The 17686-nt window shown below is 42.6% G+C and overlaps 1 protein-coding gene across 4 annotated transcripts in view; it reads right to left on the minus strand.

The window, feature by feature from the left end:
* Nucleotides 1-17686, minus strand: part of RALGAPA2 (Ral GTPase activating protein catalytic subunit alpha 2) — a 282773-nt gene that overhangs the window by 189161 nt on the left and 75926 nt on the right. For all 4 annotated transcript variants that reach the window (XR_003004327.1, XR_003004326.1, XM_024753744.1 and 1 more), the window contains exons 11-14: nt 11616-11783; nt 10480-10617; nt 7212-7360; nt 2942-3053 (exon numbers count right to left, since the gene is read on the minus strand). Coding sequence is in view for 2 of the 4 variants with exons in the window: in XM_024753744.1 (XP_024609512.1) it covers nt 2942-3053; nt 7212-7360; nt 10480-10617; nt 11616-11783 (567 nt within the window). In the remaining 2 variants the exon portion in view is untranslated. The remainder of the gene's footprint in view (nt 1-2941; nt 3054-7211; nt 7361-10479; nt 10618-11615; nt 11784-17686) is intronic.

The following is a 17686-nucleotide window of genomic DNA, read 5'->3' on the forward strand; positions in this document are numbered from 1 at the left end:
AGCACAGAGAGCCCCACGTCCCCAAAAAAAAAAAAAAAAAAAAAAAAAAAACTAAGTAAAACTCAACTATCATTTCAAGAAAATTTGTCAACCCAACTTATTTACTGACAGAGAAAAAACTAAACACTAAAGGAAAAATTAGAAAAAGATAAAAGGATAATGGCAACTTAAAATTCCCCGTCCCCTTTAATAGTCTCTTTATTCAAAATTTTAAAAATCAAGTATCTGGCAATTGTAGACAGGCTGCATGACCACACAAATAATGATCAGACAGCACTTTTTTTTTTTTTTTTTTTTTTTTGGGAGCATCGGCAGGCGGACTCTCAACCACTGCGCCACCAGGGAACCCAGACGGCACATTTTAATTGTAGGATGGGACTAAGATGGAGCCGCCTGACTGCCTGGCAGATCTGCCCTGACCTTTCACATTTCCCTCCTCCTGGGGTCTCACAAAAGGACTTGGGAGGCCAACAGATGATCATAAATCCCAGGTGCATCCTCTCTGATTCTTCCAACAACCCTGGAAGGTAGGAAGGAGCCCTTTCCTGACTGTGGCAGATTAGGGACAAGACTCAGAAAGATGAAGTGATTTGCTCAAGGCCACACAAGCCAGGAAGTACCAGAGCTGGGGTCAGAACCCAGAATCTGTCTAAGTCTAAAAAGCACATCTTCTCTCCGCTACTTTATGGTTAGCTCTTAATTAATGTAAGCAATCCTCTGGATGCGCTGAACCACTGCCAAAATAATAACAACAACGACATCAAAATCATTAATAATCATGGACTCAAAACTCATCTTCGAGTAAGATCTGACAAGACTTCTCCATTAATGAGGATTCTGCCCCCCTCCCCAAACCAAAACCAAACAAGCAGAAACCACACTCCACAATACACTCTTGCTTAGTTTAGTGACAAGTTCTCACTCTAATTCCAAGACCCACAATAGATGTGGGACTAGACAACTGGTGAGGAGTGGGGCCCAGGCACCCGCCGCCTAAGCCCAGCCCCCATCCATGTCACATGGCAGCTCCAGTCCCATCAAGAAGGGGAGGTCAGGATATGGTAATATATGTATATGTATAACTGATTCACTTTGTTATAAAGCAGAAACTAACACACCATTGTAAAGCAATTATACCCCAATAAAGATGTTAAAAAAAAAAAAAAGAAGGGGAGGTCAGGAAGGTCGAACAGTGAGATGCTCCAGAGTCAGAGCAAGGTGAGCGGAGGGTCTGTCTGTCCAGGCAGACCGCAGGGCAGGTGGTCAGTGCCACCTTACAGGCAAGAGCACAGCAAAGTTGGACACACAGAAGGGTGTGCAGAGCACTTCACCCATCCAGTGAAGGCAAGGTTATCAGACTAAAGGTGATTATACCATGAGGGGTTAACTGAGTTCATGCCAATTACTTCTGCAGCCTTTCCTACATTTCTCGTCAGGTCAAGATCATTCAGTCATAGTAAACTGTTCAAAATTAATATGAACAGCTGGCTTCTCTTGCGTTACAAAGGGAATATTTGGCTTTATTTAGAGTACTAACTTCTTTTTTGTCACTTTCACCCACAGAACCTACCTGTATTCTGGATATGCTCTTAACACATAACCTCCAAAACCGCCTTCCAGTCCCCGAGGAGGGCAGCCACCTCTGTCCCTGCAGTGTCACCCCAGCTGATGGTCCACCCTCCTTCTCCTGTTGGATTACTCAAAGTCAGGCCCATCCACTGGACCACAGCCTTTACTGGATAGAACGTCACATTCTTTCACACTGCTCTCTGTCAGAAATATTTCATAACTACTATGCATTCCATAAATACTAGTGATTCTAGAAAAGAGCAATGCTGCAACAGGCTGTCGCCCTCAGGACCCTTTCAACTTCTTTCCAGGCCGTCAGTTCCTCACCTGCCTTCTCCTCTCTGTCCCTCAGGGTGACGTCAGAGACTCCTGTGCTGGACCCTTCTTGCCATGAGATGCAGGAACCGCAGCCATCTCCTTGGCTCTCCGCTCCCATTGGAGGCCAACCTGGCTCCTCACCTGGTCCAGAACTTCACCTCTGAGGTTCTCTCTGCCCCAGACGATGCTACTCTCCCTCCCTGGATCATCCCCACTGGTGACCGAGCATACTTTACCGCCACCTTCCTGAAACCCTGTTCCCCACACCCCCGCTGGCACCAGCTCACCCCCTCCTCCCCCCTCCCTTCCACACCATTCCCTCTGCAAAGCCGTGACTCTAGCTGGGACCTCCACTGCCCAGCTCTCACTTTCTCCTCCATCCACTCCAGGTGGGCCTCATTCCCCTAGAACATCCTCAGCCACCAACATCTTGGCAAAGCCAACAGTCGACTGGCTGTCTCCTCTTACTCAACACTGCTCTCAGGGCATCCAGGACACATGTGCCCCCAGTTACCCTCCCAGGTCACTGGCCACCATTCCTCAGCATCTCTGGCTGGCCCTCTCCATCTGACCATCGGCAGATGGCCCTCTTCTCTCTGACACACTCTCCCTCCCCAGGTGATCCCACCCAGCCCTGTGGCTTTAAACACAATCGCTCAGCACATCAATGGCCCTCACACGTTTATCTCTAGTCCGAACCTCTCCCATCCTATTCCTATTCCCATGCTCTGTCCATCCTTCACCTCTGCAAATCTACCTGGCCCGACACCAAGGGCATCAGCTCTTGTCATATTCCTAATTTCCAGCAACCTTCAGCAAATCAAAAGAGGAAGTAGATGGCAGAAAGGTGGGAAGGCCTAAGAGGAGACCAGCACTGATTGTAAAGACAAGATTACAACCTTCAAGACAAAGCTAAGAAGGAAATTTTCTAATTAAATTTTTAGAAATTTAAAGTTAGTTTAATTTTACTCTTGAAATTCTGTGATTAAAACTAATTTGCTGTAAAATCTAATTCATTTCTTGCATTTGCAGTGTTTTAATAAAAAAGACTTACCCTAAACAGTAACCCTGCCAAGCTCTGGGCAAACAAGTCCTTTATTTGTTTATCCTTTGGCTTCTGCATGACAGCTTCTGTTATCCTGAGTAGTATTTGCAACATCTGTTCCCTGGGCCACCCAAAATAAAAGTTCATATTATTAATCACATCTCCAAAGCACTTACATTTATAGGTACATGAAATTCTCTTAAGGATTCACCAAAATTGATATTCACATATCATTCAGAAGTATCTCAATGCCCATTACATAATGAATACCATACTTATCAAAATAAGCTAGCTTATGCTACCACAGTTCTAAAAATACGTCTCTTGTGCCCACATCAGTAGACAGGACAACCCAGGTCTCATCCCAGCTTGACCTCCCTCCCCCCGTTGTAAAAATGGAGGCGACGCGTTTTCTCCACCTGTGCCAGCACCTACGGCACACGGGGAGAACTGTGCCTACTGAACTTACGCAGCACTCTCAAACTTTCACGTCCATTATTTTACTTAAACTGAGCGGCCTCCCTATCTCTCTGTGTGACAGTAAACAACATGGACTTTCTGGTCCTCGTCCTGGGGAGGTCTTCCGTCGGCAGTGGCGGGTGGCCGCGCTCCACAGCACTCCCACAGGTAGGAGGGCTGGGAAAGGTCACCACTGGACGCTTAGGGTACGGAGCTTTGTGCCTGGAAGATCCTGATGCTGCAAAAACAGGGCACCCCTCGGAACCGCGGTCACAACGTCTCCATCACAGCACTCCTCGGACCGTGTTTTTTTTTTTTTTTTGGCTGTGTTAGGTCTTCGTTACTGCGTGTGGGCTTTCTCTATTTGTGGTGAGCAGGGGCTACTCTTCGTTGCGGTCCGCGGGCTTCTCATTGAGGTGGCTTCTCTTGTTGCAGAGCACGAGTCTAGGCGCATGGGCTTACGTAGCTGTGGCACGTGGGCTCAGTAGTTGTGGCGCATGGGCTTAGTTGCTCCCCGGCATATGGGATCTTCCCGGACCAGGGCTCGAACCTGTGTCCCCTGCATTGGCAGGCGGATTCTTAACCACTGCGCCACCAGGGAAGTCCCGGAGGTGGCATTTTATGTAAAAAGTCTTTAAAGAGTATAAAACACTAGAGACACAAAATAGCACCGCCAATTGTGATGATGATGGTAAGTTCCCTAGCACAGCCAAAGGGCATTCTTCTCTCTTACAGCTGAGTTACATTCTTCATATCTTCCCCCAGATGCCATGGAAACGGAGAACACATTATTTTCTGTTAATGGAGGGAAATCACCCCGGTCCCTTTAACTACTTCGAGGTCTTGAGCACGAACCGTTCGTTCATCTCTGTAACTTCCTCCTTGGCCTGGCTCTTCAGTGATAAAACCAAGTGGACAAAGTAATCTGGTCCAGGTCGGATAATGAGATCTCAAATCATGGTTCCTTTATAGTTTTCTCACATTTCTGAGAACAATGTTTTCTCTTAACACGATGCTGGATCTCATTAAACTTCTCCAGGGTCTCCTGCCCTCCTTGTGGCTGACCCTGTCCGACTTCTGTCCTGGTTTCTGCAGGTGCCCGTTCCCACTGTGCTCTGCTCTGCCTGCCCGCCCGGCCCCCTACCCACGGACCCTGCAGGCTCAGGACTAGAGGATCGGGGCACGCATGCCTGCAGCAGATGGCGACTTTGAGGAGGATGAGGGGAGAAATGGCCCAGGGCTGGGACAGCCTGCGCTCGCCCCGGCCAGCGTCCCCCGGGCCCTGTCACAGGGGGAAGGGAGGGCTGCACCCAGGGTCGCCTCTGCTGCGCACCTTGTGTGATGCTCAAGACAAGGAAAAACAGCCCCTTCCACACCCATCATGCGAAGGTGAGAACAAGAAACGTAGTAACTTTCAGCTAAAACCTCAGTCATGGGAACTGTTACCAAAAATGCAGACCTGATGGCGGCAAAGACCGACACAGACACAGGGTAGGTTTAACTTCTGAACCTAAGAAAGCTTGGGAACCACAACATTCCCACACGGAGTCTTCTGGAAGAGAATGGGGGTGGAAAACTACCTCCAGTTTGGAAAACTCTTTGCTAACAGTTCTGACCTCTGCTTGTTCCTCTGTGTTTTGAGAAACATTAACTCTGGTCACTCCTCTCAAAGGGGACCTGCCTGCAGAGCGAGCCCAGGACGGCCCACGTGTGCTGCCCGAGTGGCGGAGGAGCGGCTCTTGCTGCCTCTTTGTTCTCTACTTTGCCCCCATCTCCTTGCACACCTACTCACTAACACCGGCTATCCCCTCTTTGGGGGCTACTACTCGGCACCTGCCGGGCTACAGCCTGCTCTCAGCCACCGTCATCCACCGCCACAGAGTCTGCACTCCAGGCACTGTCTCTCTCCACGCGGCAGCCAGAGATCTTTTGGAAACATAAATCGGGTCGTGTCACACTCTCGCGCACAAGCAGAGGCAGCGGGGACCTTCCTGCAGCCCGCGGGGCCCTGTGCCCCCTAGCCTGGGGTGCCCCCCACTGCACTGGCCGCCATCTCGTCCTGCCCGGAACCCAGCAGCCGTGACCTGCAGTTCCTCCTCGTGGGGATGCTCTTCCCTCTGGGCTCTGCTCAGAGAGGCCTTCCCACCCTCCACACTGCCCCCCATAACCAGCTCCATGGTTCTTAGCGCTGAACCCCACCTGACCCCACTTTTGTGTTCATCGCGTCTCTCAGGCCTATGAGGACGGATGCCTCGGGAGGGCAGGGACCCTGTCTGTCTAGTTTACCCTCTGTCCTCACAGTAGAAGCTCCCTAGTTATTTACCAGATGAAAGAAGGGAGGGAGGGAGGGAGGGAATTCACTGATCGTCCGGTACTTCAATACACAGGAAAATCTGCTAGGGAAATAGATCACATCCCTGGTCTATGCTCTACTGACTTCAGTTTTTTTTTTTCGGTGAGTATTTTCATCTATTCCTATATTTTGATTTTTTTATAGTTTTACCTGGAAATCTCTGAATTATTAAAGAAACAGAGAAGCATTGTTTAATTTTATTTCCTAGAATTTTCACCCCAAAAAAGATTATCAAAAATATCAAAATATTACTGATACACTGGTATACAGAATTCATAGAGTTTTCAAAGGAAAAAAAAAAGCATCAAAAACACTTGATACAACTGGTATGTGGAGCAGATATTTCCGTTGAAAGCTTCCAGCATTTCTCATTGCTTTCAACATTACTGACACAGCTTTTAACTTTGTTTAAATTGCCTTGTTCATCCCTGTGACGCTTTAGCAACAGCTTCTCGACAAACAGTGCTAAGTTTAAAAGTCTGGGAAAGATGACACCGGAAGGTACAGCTTCAAGTGACCATTTTGACATCTGTGGTTCCTGTATTTGTGTACCTTCTGCCCGCCGGCTTCCTCTGGGCCCGCTCCCCCTCATCTGAGAAAGAAAAGGGCTGGATGCAAGGCCCTGGAGGCTCTGCGGGCTCAGTCCCATCTCACCCCCACGGCTCCCTGAGCAATGGCTCCAGCCTCCAGAGCACAGGCCTGGGAACGGGGACCCCGAGCATTTCCGGGAGGCAAGTGCCACCAGCCCGGGTCTGAAGGTGCTGACCACTGCCAGGCAGGTAGGGAGGGTGCTCCCTGGGTGGGAGGAACCAGCAAGAACCGGACTGGACAAGTAGAAGGGAGAGGCTGCCCCCCACCCCCCAAACCTTAGGAGCTGGAGGGATGTGCAGACACTCATCACGGGAAACTCTAACGCACTGCTTACCTCTGGGACATTATAAACACAAAGACACCAAACAAAAATGAACGACCAGGAGGAAAAACACTTCACATACGTGTATTTTAATGACGCCACTATATTTTTCACTGCAGTCTGACAATTTATCACTTAAAATAACGTTTTCTAAAATGAATTTAAAACTTCAAGTTTAAAACAACCAAATCAGTTAAAAGTATTCTGGAGCAATTAACCAACCCTCCTGGGATTATGAAGAATGATATTATGAAAGGTCAGTTACTGCTTTTCCACAAACTGCTTGAGGACAGTTTAAAATGGAAAAATCTACTATTAAGTAAGATGACTACTTACTCTCAATTTGGGAACTTTTTTTAAAACCAATAATGAAAATAAATGAACTGTCAAAGTACTGGATACTTCCCTTCGTAATTCTGTTACAAAAGACTGATTATCATCTCATCGTTCACTTTGTAGAGCTATTTAATAAATGGAGGCTTTAGCATTTTAATTACTTCGTTGAAAACAGAAACATCTGTTTTACAATGTTAATTAACTGAAAAGATACTCACCATGTCTTTTTATTCATTGTAAGCTCCATTATCATGTGCCTAAAAATAATCAGAACAGCTTTACACGCATCAACTTGCTCCTTCAAGAGCACGGGAACTTCCACACACGGTTCCAGCAAGAAGACGTTTGCAGCGTTTGTCAAAAATACCTTAGAATCAACACATTCCACATGAGAAGATATAATTAAACAGATAAACCTGAACAAATTTTGTTTAAAGGGAATGATATTAATTTCACCTTTGAGCTATTTCAATAAGACAAGTGGTACCAACACATACTCAAATTTATTCTAGTTCACCCCTTAGAATTACTTAAATACTGATCCTTGAAAGATCTTTTCTAGAAAAATAATGGCTATTACATATTAATATTGCAGATTTGGAAATTTATGAATCAGAAAGGCTTCTGCAGATTTCTTTTTGACACCCCCTCAAAAATTTTTTAAAAAGATAAGACAGGATCATTGCCTGTGGGTGAGGAACCTTGGGGGGCCAGCAGAGAGGGTAGGGGCCCTGGGTCAGACAGCAGCTGGAAAGAACGACCTGGCTCTTGTTGAGTCTCCAGTTTTGCTGACATGAAGGCCTTGCTGACAGGAGGCAGCCAGTACCACGCAAAGGGCAGCCAGCAAAGGGGCAAAGGCGTGTGGCCAACACTGCACACCTTCCAGGAGCATGGGTTCTCAATATGAGAGATACAATATGCAGCAGAACACAAAACCTAAGGAAATTCTTAGGATAAAAACTGAGATTTCCAACAAAATTTAGAAAGTACGCCAACTGCTCTACACTCTGCCTTTAGGATACAAGTCCCCTGTCCTGTACCATCCTTAGAGAATTGTGGGGAGCACGGGTCCAGGCTGCCCGGGGGCACTGCTGCGGCGTAACAATGTGTCATCATTTACACAGAGTCAGGACATTCTGAGCTGTCAACCCAGTGCCAAGGGTGGAGCTTCTCCACCTTCTAGACCTACAGTCCCTCTTCGTTCTCCTCTCCATTCAACAGCACAGACACCAATGATCTGGGGACAAACAGAGCTGGCTCACTTGTGGACGAAATCCATTAACACAACATCTCAAAACAGATGCACAAACTGACCAGAGGAACTGAAATGAGCACACTCAAAAGTCAAGTGGGCGAACTAAAATGCTGACAGCCTCTGAGATAATTTTATGCAAGATTAAAAATGTATTGTGTCCCAATTTTCTAGGAAGAATCACAAAATCAGCTCTATAATAGTTGATAACAGATGATAACGGCACCTGTGAAAATGTACTAAGCTTCGAGTAAGAAAAATGAAAATAAAGAACCTTTTGACTAGTGAACTATAGCTTTAGTGACTATGTCTTTTAAAGAAGTATGCCATAGATGATATACTACAATACAGATTCTTTTTAATTCAATGTACTTGGCTCCTTGATTTAATTTTAAACCTTTGCATACTCCAAAGTAAAAGTGAGGAGTCTTCATATATTATATTTCTTTCATTTTACTTTCAAAACAACATCAAAAATGTTGACTCCATGACTATTTATTACCATGTTAGTATCAGGATAAGAATAAATCAACAAAATGAGTATGTCCAAACTGTACCTGTCAGAAGCAACTATAAAACAGTACTATCTTATCAAACCTTCATTTGGCCACGTTTTCCTCATTAACCAAATCAAGGACCAAGGTACTCGATAAAATGAGAACAAAAACAGCTATCTAAATCCAAACAAAATATTTTTTAAAACTGTAGAGCTATAATCAAGTAGAAATTCTTTTTGTTGGCTCAGCCAAGGGGATTAAGTTGTCCTTCTAGAGAATAAATAACTCACCTGAACTGAGGGAAATAACAGGCACCCGCAACCCCCACTGGCCGACTACCGGATGCTCTGTGGGGAGGGGGCGGGGCGGGGACTCCTGCAACCATTGCTCTGGTGGGCACACAGGTGACATTTGGGAGCTGCGCCAAAATTCTCTGAAGCTATTCAAGTAAAATCATCTTGAGTTTTTTAAAGCTAATATTATTTGCTGATTTTCAATGAAAAATGAGAAAATTCATTAATTACAGTATATTAAACTGCCAATTAATTTAAAAACAAAAAGGATCCCACGATAAGGAATCCTCTCAAGAGACAGATGACAGAAACACGGTATCACTGAAAACTGGGTACCATGCCTTCCTGCCCCAGACCCTACGCCCAACCTCTGTGTGGGATGCCTAACTGGACACAGAGGAACGTGCATATGGATATGGGGAGGAGGGTGGGGTGCCAGAGATCAGGGGAAAGAGAGGGACCCTGTGTTTTCACTTATACTTCTAACAACCTTCACACTGGGTGCAACCCAAGAGGTAATCTTTTTTTTTGAGATAAATCTCAATTTCTGAGATAAAATCCTGAGATCTGGGGAGACTGAGTGATAAGCCAAAGCTGCTTTTCCCAATGCTCCCAAATGGTATTTCATATATTCATTCAGATAAATATCTAAAAATTACTGCATTAATCATCATTCTTCATAAACACAGGCAAGTTTTAAGAGGAATACTACTTATAAGATTATATAATCACCAAGTTTGTCTTACAAATTAGAATCCAGGTAACTCACTACCCATATGTGTTCAGAATGTGGCACATACATACAATGGAATATTACTCAGCCGTAAAAAGAAAAGAAATTGAGTTATTTGTAGTGAGGTGGATGGACCCAGAGTCTGTCATACAGAGTGAAGTCAGTCAGAAAGAGAAAAACAAATACCGTATGCTAACAAAAGAAGATACTTTTAAGGTTGAAATCTCAGTCATATATTCACTGTATAACAATCCCTCTCAAAAAACTGCAACCAGGGCTTCCCTGGTGGCGCAGTGGTTGAGAGTCCGCCTGCCGATGCAGGGGACGCGGGTTCGTGCCCTGGTCCGGGAGGATCCCACATGCCGCGGAGCGGCTGGGCCCGTGAGCCATGGCAGCTGAGCCTGCGCGTCCGGAGCCTGTGCTCCGCAACGGGAGAGGCCACGACAGTGAGAGGCCCGCGTACCGCAAAAAAAAAAAAAAAAAAAAAAAAACCTGCACCCAGTTCAGATGTCTTCTCTGACTAAAAAAAAAAAAAAAACTTTATAAATTGAAGGTGGGCAAGCAGAAAGAAAACTTAGCATGAGAATTTAAGCGCTGTTTACTGATGGATAGCTAAAAACATCACCATACTTTATACGATGTCACCCCCAATAAACAAAATGTTCAAGCTGACTCCATCCGGGAGCCTTCCCGTCTGTGGCCAGCGCGTACCTGCAGCATAGCTTGGGTCCCAGCCTTCACGTTTTTATTCTCCTCTTCGGTCACACACCCTCTGCTCACAGCACTCGTGAAGGAATAAGTTCGTCCCCAACTAGAAGATCGCTTGTGACCAGAACTTTCAGATGAGGTCTTTAGAAAATAACAATCAGACAACAGAGCGGGGAGAAGCACATGTTGTATATTTAGTTCCTTACGCTCACCAGAATTCATGAGATTACAGGTTCTAGAAGGCAAGTCTCTCTTCTATTGTGTTCACCATTCTACCTCCATCACCTAAAATGGTGCTTAGCACTTAGTATGTGCTGAAGAAATAGATAACGCTTGTCCAGTGACCCCGTGAACATGACTGTTGATTTGTTTTGATCTCATGACTAGTTATTAAGATGACTTCAATATTGAAAAATCAAATTAGGGAATTAATGTAGATATTTAAAAGGGACAGACCTTTGGTTACAAGTATTTTTTAATGTTTGGTGTTAATTGCCATGACAAGCACCCACTTTTAGAAAGAATTCTCAGACTAGATGTCAAAATAGCATGCCAGAAATATAAATACGACCTAATTTTTTTTTGTGCGTCAAGTAGAGGCCCACTCGCACCTGTGGCTTTAACTAACATGGAATGAAAGGTCCATCCTGATAGCACCCCTCTCTGAGAACAGCACCCAGCCCTGAAGCGAGGCTCACTTCGCTTATTAATCTCGTGTGTCACATTGGACTGTTGCTGGTATGGCCACTGTACAAGGAAAGTCTGCCAAAACATTCTAAATTTACTTAAGTGAATATTACTTATTTAAGCATATCAATGATATGGCAGTGACATTTTTAGTCTCATACAGAGACATGCAAAGTATATTGGCTTATTCAAAGACTCTCATGCAGTAGTGAATAAAGAAGCTGCCACGCACATGTGGCCAAGCCTGAGCTTAGGATGTGACAGAGGACCTTGAACAGAGAACAGAAGCAGCCTCCCTGAGGCAGGCGCTCATCATGGAACTCAGCAACCCGAGAGCAACAGAGCTGACAACAAAGAGGTGGCCTGACTGAGACCCTTGACTGAGCAGAATACTTTGCTTTATGTTTTAATACAGATGTTCCCAACTCAAACACTAAGTGATAAAATATTACCTGCTTGTTATCAGTCTCTGAAAATCCTAATTTTTCAGCATCTCCTTGGGCAACTTCTTTTATGTCTGGTTCCTCCATGAACACAGGTTTGTCCTGGAGGATCCACCTTCTGTACACTTGAACTACTTTTCTGGTTACAGCTATGTCACAGGAAGGCAGCAAAAATGCCTAAAATGATAAGAGAAACTCCCTTTAACACAAGTGCAGGTCACCAAAGAGCCCAATAGACATTTTCAACACCCAGCACCAATCTCAGACTTTCCTTTGAAACACAGACTACACAGGGCCACATATTCCTGTGCACGCCAAACTTATCTGAGGAAAAAAGACAATTTTGTTTACAGCAGTTGCTTCAATGGGGCCAACTGTGTAACTGGGCCAGAAAACAAAATGCAATTTTTTTTCCCACAAAATAACCAAAATGCATACCTACAGAGATATATTAATTCGCTGTATGAGCAATAATAATTGTACAGCTGAGAACTTTTCCCCACAAGTGAGAGATAGATGATGAGATGGCAGAGATTATAGTACAGCCAGTTGTCATGTCTCTTCCCAAGTTCACATTCAGTGACACTGTGTTGGTAACTTGAATTGGCCATAGTGGGAGTAGTGGCAACACAGAAGTTGGCAAATGTTACCAACCAGGGCTTTTGTTTTCTTTCTTTTGTCTTTTCTTGCCTTTCCCTGTCCTTTCCTTTCTCTTTCTTCCTTTCCCTTCCTTCTTTCTTTCCTCCTTCCTTCCCTCCCTTCTTTTTTTGAGAGTCAGTTGTCCAACTGGCCAGTTGTAGCATTATGCATACTTATGTGAACTTTTTAACATTAAAGAATCCCCTTACACATCTGCACACAGAATTTTTCTTTAAGGTGATCAGAATCCAAACATAGACAACTATGTAACCCAAATTCAATATTACCTTCCTCCCAGAAAGCAAATATAAATGCCCTCTGGAGGAAAATAAAAGCACAGTAAAACCAAAATTATTTGCACAGTCTGATCAATATGATATACAGCACATTAATAAAAAAATCAGAAATGTGACAAAAGAAGTCAACATTAATAAAATCACATTAAAAATAGATAATACTTTAGACATATAAGGGATCTAGGTAAAGTATCAGAAAAAGATGTATATGAAATTGAAAAATAAAATAACCCAAATTAAAAGCCCAGTGTAAATGGCTGACAGTAGGATGGACGTAGCTGAAGAGTAAACTGGAAAAAAAAATCCGATGAAAATATACAGAATGAAGCACAGAGAGACGAAGGACGGCTCCATCAGAAGAGAGGTGAGAGATGACTCAATGCAAAGGTTATCCTTTCCATGGCTGGAGATGCAGAAGGAAAGAATGAGTCAAAAGCAGCAGAAACAATATCTGAAGATAGAATGGCTGAGAATTTTACCCAAAATGATAAAACACATCAAGCCACAGATTCAAGAATCACAAAGAAACACAAGCAGGATACATTCAAAGTATATTACACTAAGACTGCTGAAAACCAAAGACAATCTGAAAATCTTAAAAGGAGCCAGGGGGAAAAAAGACACATTTCTTCCAAAGGAATAACCACATAACTTAGCATAACTTCTCAAAGAAACAATGAAAGCCAAAAACCAATGGAACAAAATATTCAATGTGCAGAAAGAAAACAGCTGCCAAAGTAGAATCTGACATCCATAAAGAAATATTTCAAAAATAAAAGCAAAACAAAGACATTTTCAGATAAGAAAATGAGAAAATTTTTACCAAGAGACCTAATCTAAGGGAAATACTAAAAGTTATTCTTTAAGCAGAAGGAAAATAATTCCAGGTCAGAGATTTGGGAAGAAATAAAGCGCAATAAAATTGGTAATTATTTGGATAAATCTGAATGAATAATATATATATGAATATATATGAATAAAACTGGATAAAATAATTATAGTAGTTCTGAAAGAGAGGATATATATGTATATGTATATATATATTTGTGTATATACAATACATTTTATATATTCATAATATGGCACTAAATGGCATACCCATACATAACAGTGGTATATAAACTGAGGAGTAAATGGAACTAAAATGCATACCGAGAGGTAAAAGTTGAAGTTAGCTAGATTTTAAGTTAGGGATGCATATTGTTAATGCTTAAAGTATTACAAATGAGTGTAAAAATACTTATCTAGAGGAGAAAAATAGGATGCTAAATGTAATCAGTCTGAAAAAATTAAGACAGAAAGTAAGATAGTAGATGTAAACACAATTATAGAAGTTGTTACATTAAATGTAAATGCAATAATGCTCCAATCAAAAGATGGAGATTATAAGGTTGGATTTTAAAAACTATTAAAAAGACCACATGCCATTTATAAGAGGACATCCAAAACATATGAAAAGGGGACGTTGAAAGCAAAAAGTTAGAAAAAGATCACCATGAAAATTCTAACCAAAAGAAAACTGGAGAGCTATATTCAGAACAGGCAAGAACAATTTTGAGGCAAAAAAAAAAAGGCATTACTAGAGAAAAAGAAAGTTCTTAATGATAAATGATTCAATTCAAAGGAACATATAATAATTCTAAATCTGTATTGCAACTAAGAATTTTACTTAGTAAAATTCATATTCATATATATCAAATACTGATAAACTGTGAACATAGACAAACCCACAGTCAGAGTAGGATATTTCTCAGCTGAGAAAAGAGCAGACAAAAATAACAAGGATAGGGCTCCCCTGGTGGCGCAGTGGTTGAGAGTCCGCCTGCCAATGCAGGGGACACGGGTTCGTGCCCCGGTCCGGGAAGATCCCACATGCCGCGGAGCGGCTGGGCCCGTGAGCCATGGCCGCTGAGCCTGCGCGTCCAGAGCCTGTGCTCCGCAACGGGAGAGGCCATGACAGTGAGAGGCCCGCGTACCACAAAAAAATAAAAATAACAAGGATACAAGAGAGCTGAACACATACATCAGACCTTCCCACTCTCCTCCACGTCTCAATCTCTCATACTCTTCCTCTCTTTGCCTCTCCAAGGTGCATTCAGGATAATTTCTTCAGACCTGTCATCAAATGCATTCCCTCTTCAGCTGTATCTAATCTGCTATTAAACCTACCCATTGAAGTTTTCCTTTAATATTTCAATTATTACATTTTTTTCATCATTAGAAGTTCTATTTTCTTCCTATTCATATCTGCTTAGTCATCTGCTACAGTTTCTTGTTTTCTGCAAACATTTTCAAGCTTGTCTTTTATTTCTTTAAACGTGTTAAACATATTCATTCTAAAGTCTCAACTGTATAACTGAAATCCTTGTGAGGTTTTCTTGCCTCTTCTGATTTGTTTATCTAGAAAAGTTTTGATGTATAAATTCCTAAGAGGAAGAAAGTGACCTGAAATTATTATACCCAGCTAAACTACTGTTCATGTGCAAAGGCAAAAAGAAAACATTACCCATCACAAAAGGATTCAAGGTAGATAAACAACAAGGATTTACTATATAGCACAGGGAACTACACTCAGTATCCTGTATTGATAATAACCTATAATGGAAATGAATCTGAAAAAGAATATATATATATCTTCTGTATTCTATATTCTGTATGTCATATATATTCTATATTCCATATTCTATGTGTTTGTTATATTCTATATTCTATGTAATATATGTTTTATATATACACACACATATATATATATATATATAAAACTGAGTCACTTTGCTGTATACCTGAAACTAACACAATATTGTAAGTCAACTATAGTTCAATAAATAAATAAGTAGGACTCAGGGAATAGAGCTGCCAATACAACTTCTTGAAAACACCACTCAGTGACAAAACGAGACCAACCAAAAAGTCAATCAAAGCAAGTATTTTAGGGCTGTGGACACCAGGAGGAACGAATCTGTCAAAATACAGAACCAAGATTAAATGCCTCTGCCCATCAGGATTCCAAAATCAACTGCAAATGTAAATTTACAATACAATGCATATTTATATATTCATTATATTATAAATTTATAATATAATGAAATCAGCAGATGGGGAGAGGAGGCTCAAAAAAATACTGCTGCTAAGCTCTTCACGTTTCATAACAAGAAATCAAGTGCCACCTAACATTAAAACATGCAGGTAAAAAGTGATTCCAATATTTTAATGCTATTATAATCTTTTTATTATAGATACGTCTTCTAGCAATGAATATTTCTTGTGGTAAAGGAATATTTACTGGAATTTCAACAATTCCTTTGGGTTTGCTGTCTTCTGTTAAATTCAGGTAAAAATAAAATTCAGAACTACTCATTAAAACTGCATTAAAGATGCATTCAGAATTAAAGGTTCCCTTGTCATAAAGCTATTCTGAGGTCCCCCACCCCAACCCTGCCACTTCCACACACCTGTCGTGGCCCCTGCCTTCACCTTGGTCAACCTCTGTCTAATTCGCCTGTTTCTGTCCACGCCTGCCTGCCTGCCTGTCTACCCATCCCTGTCAGCCAAATTCTACCTCTGCCTGCCCGTCTACCTGCACCCACCCACCTGTCTGGCTATACCTTCCTGCTTATCTCCACCTCTGCTGGCTGGCCAGTCTGCACCTTCCTGTCTGTTCTACGCCTGCCTGCCAGTTCATTTATGTCTATCAGCTCATCTGTAAGCCCTCCTGTCTAACCGTCCACCACGCTGCTTCCTGTCTGTTCATATCCTGTCTCACCCTGTCCTCTCTGCTGGTCTCTCATGCTGCCAGGCCAGCAGCCATCTATACACACAGAGAAATACCTAGAATGATGCTCTTCTAACACTGATAACAGTTACTTGGATGGCAGTGTTTGAGTGATTTGTTTTTGGCTTTCTACACTATACTTATATCTATAGAAAGATCCTATCTTTATCTAATGAATTCATCTTTTTTTTAATAAAAATAAAGTTGCTCTTTAAAATAAAACCAAACCACCAACAAAACAACCTAGTGAACAAACATCCTTTAGAGCAGTACTTTCATTTCAGATCATAACCTAAGTAAGACATTTTCCATAAGGATATATGCATTTGTGTATATAGTATACACAAAAATAAGTCAGAAGTTTCACAAAGAAATACTAATTCTTACAATATGCACTGTGCTGTGAGTTTTTTTGGTCTGTTCTATTTTACTCTATTTCATTAATTTTTTAAAAAATACTGGCTCTTGACCCATTACATTGATTTCATGACCAACAAATGATCACATAAGGTAGCCTGAAAAACAGCAGTTAGGAGACAAGTTTCTGGTGGAGTGACCCAGGGATCAGAACCGCACTCCTGACGCACTCCACCCGCCCAGCCTGCCTGCTGGAGACTGCCTTGAACCTTGCCAAACCTCATCTCCCTCAGGAACCGTCTACGGCCACCGCCTTCAACTCATTGAACCATCCAGTCTGAGGTGACTGCTCTGTCAGCCCTGCCCTGAGCTGCCCAGCCCCCAGTGGTCCTCGTGGGCCTTTGTTCCCACATCATGTGTGTGGACATCTGACCTGCCTCTTGCGCTGTTCTCTGTTACGTACACACACATCTTAACTCCACACTGAAAATGTGCACTTCTTGAATGAATGCACATTTTTAAACTTTAACAGCCTTTAGGCTTAATCTCTGAAGAATTTAAAATTAAAAAAGAAATTATTATAAAAGAAGTCACATTTTGTCTTCCATAAAGGAAAAGTTCATCATTGACCAAGAGAGGGCAATAAAATGCAATGTTCAAACCCATGCCCCTTTTCCCAAATGTCTCTATTTCAGTATTTTAACAATGCATAATAATCATATTTAAAATTTCATATAAGCTTTCAAATTATATTTGATTAAGAATAATTATAGGGCTTCCCTGGTGGCGCAGTAGTTGAGAGTCCACCTGCCGATGCAGGGGACACGGGTTCGTGCCCCGGTCCGGGAGGATCCCACATGCCGCGGAGCGGCTGGGCCCGTGAGCCATGGCCTCTGAGCCTGTGCGTCTGGAGCCTGTGCTCCACAACGGGAGAGGCCACAACAGTGAGAGGCCCGCGTACCGCACAAAAAAAAAAAAAAAAAAAAAAATAATATAAAAAATAAAAAGTTTTTGAA

The sequence above is a fragment of the Neophocaena asiaeorientalis genome, unplaced genomic scaffold (assembly GCF_003031525.2).
Source record: "Neophocaena asiaeorientalis asiaeorientalis breed wild unplaced genomic scaffold, Neophocaena_asiaeorientalis_V1.1 scaffold302, whole genome shotgun sequence".
NCBI classification, from domain to species: domain Eukaryota; kingdom Metazoa; phylum Chordata; class Mammalia; order Artiodactyla; family Phocoenidae; genus Neophocaena; species Neophocaena asiaeorientalis.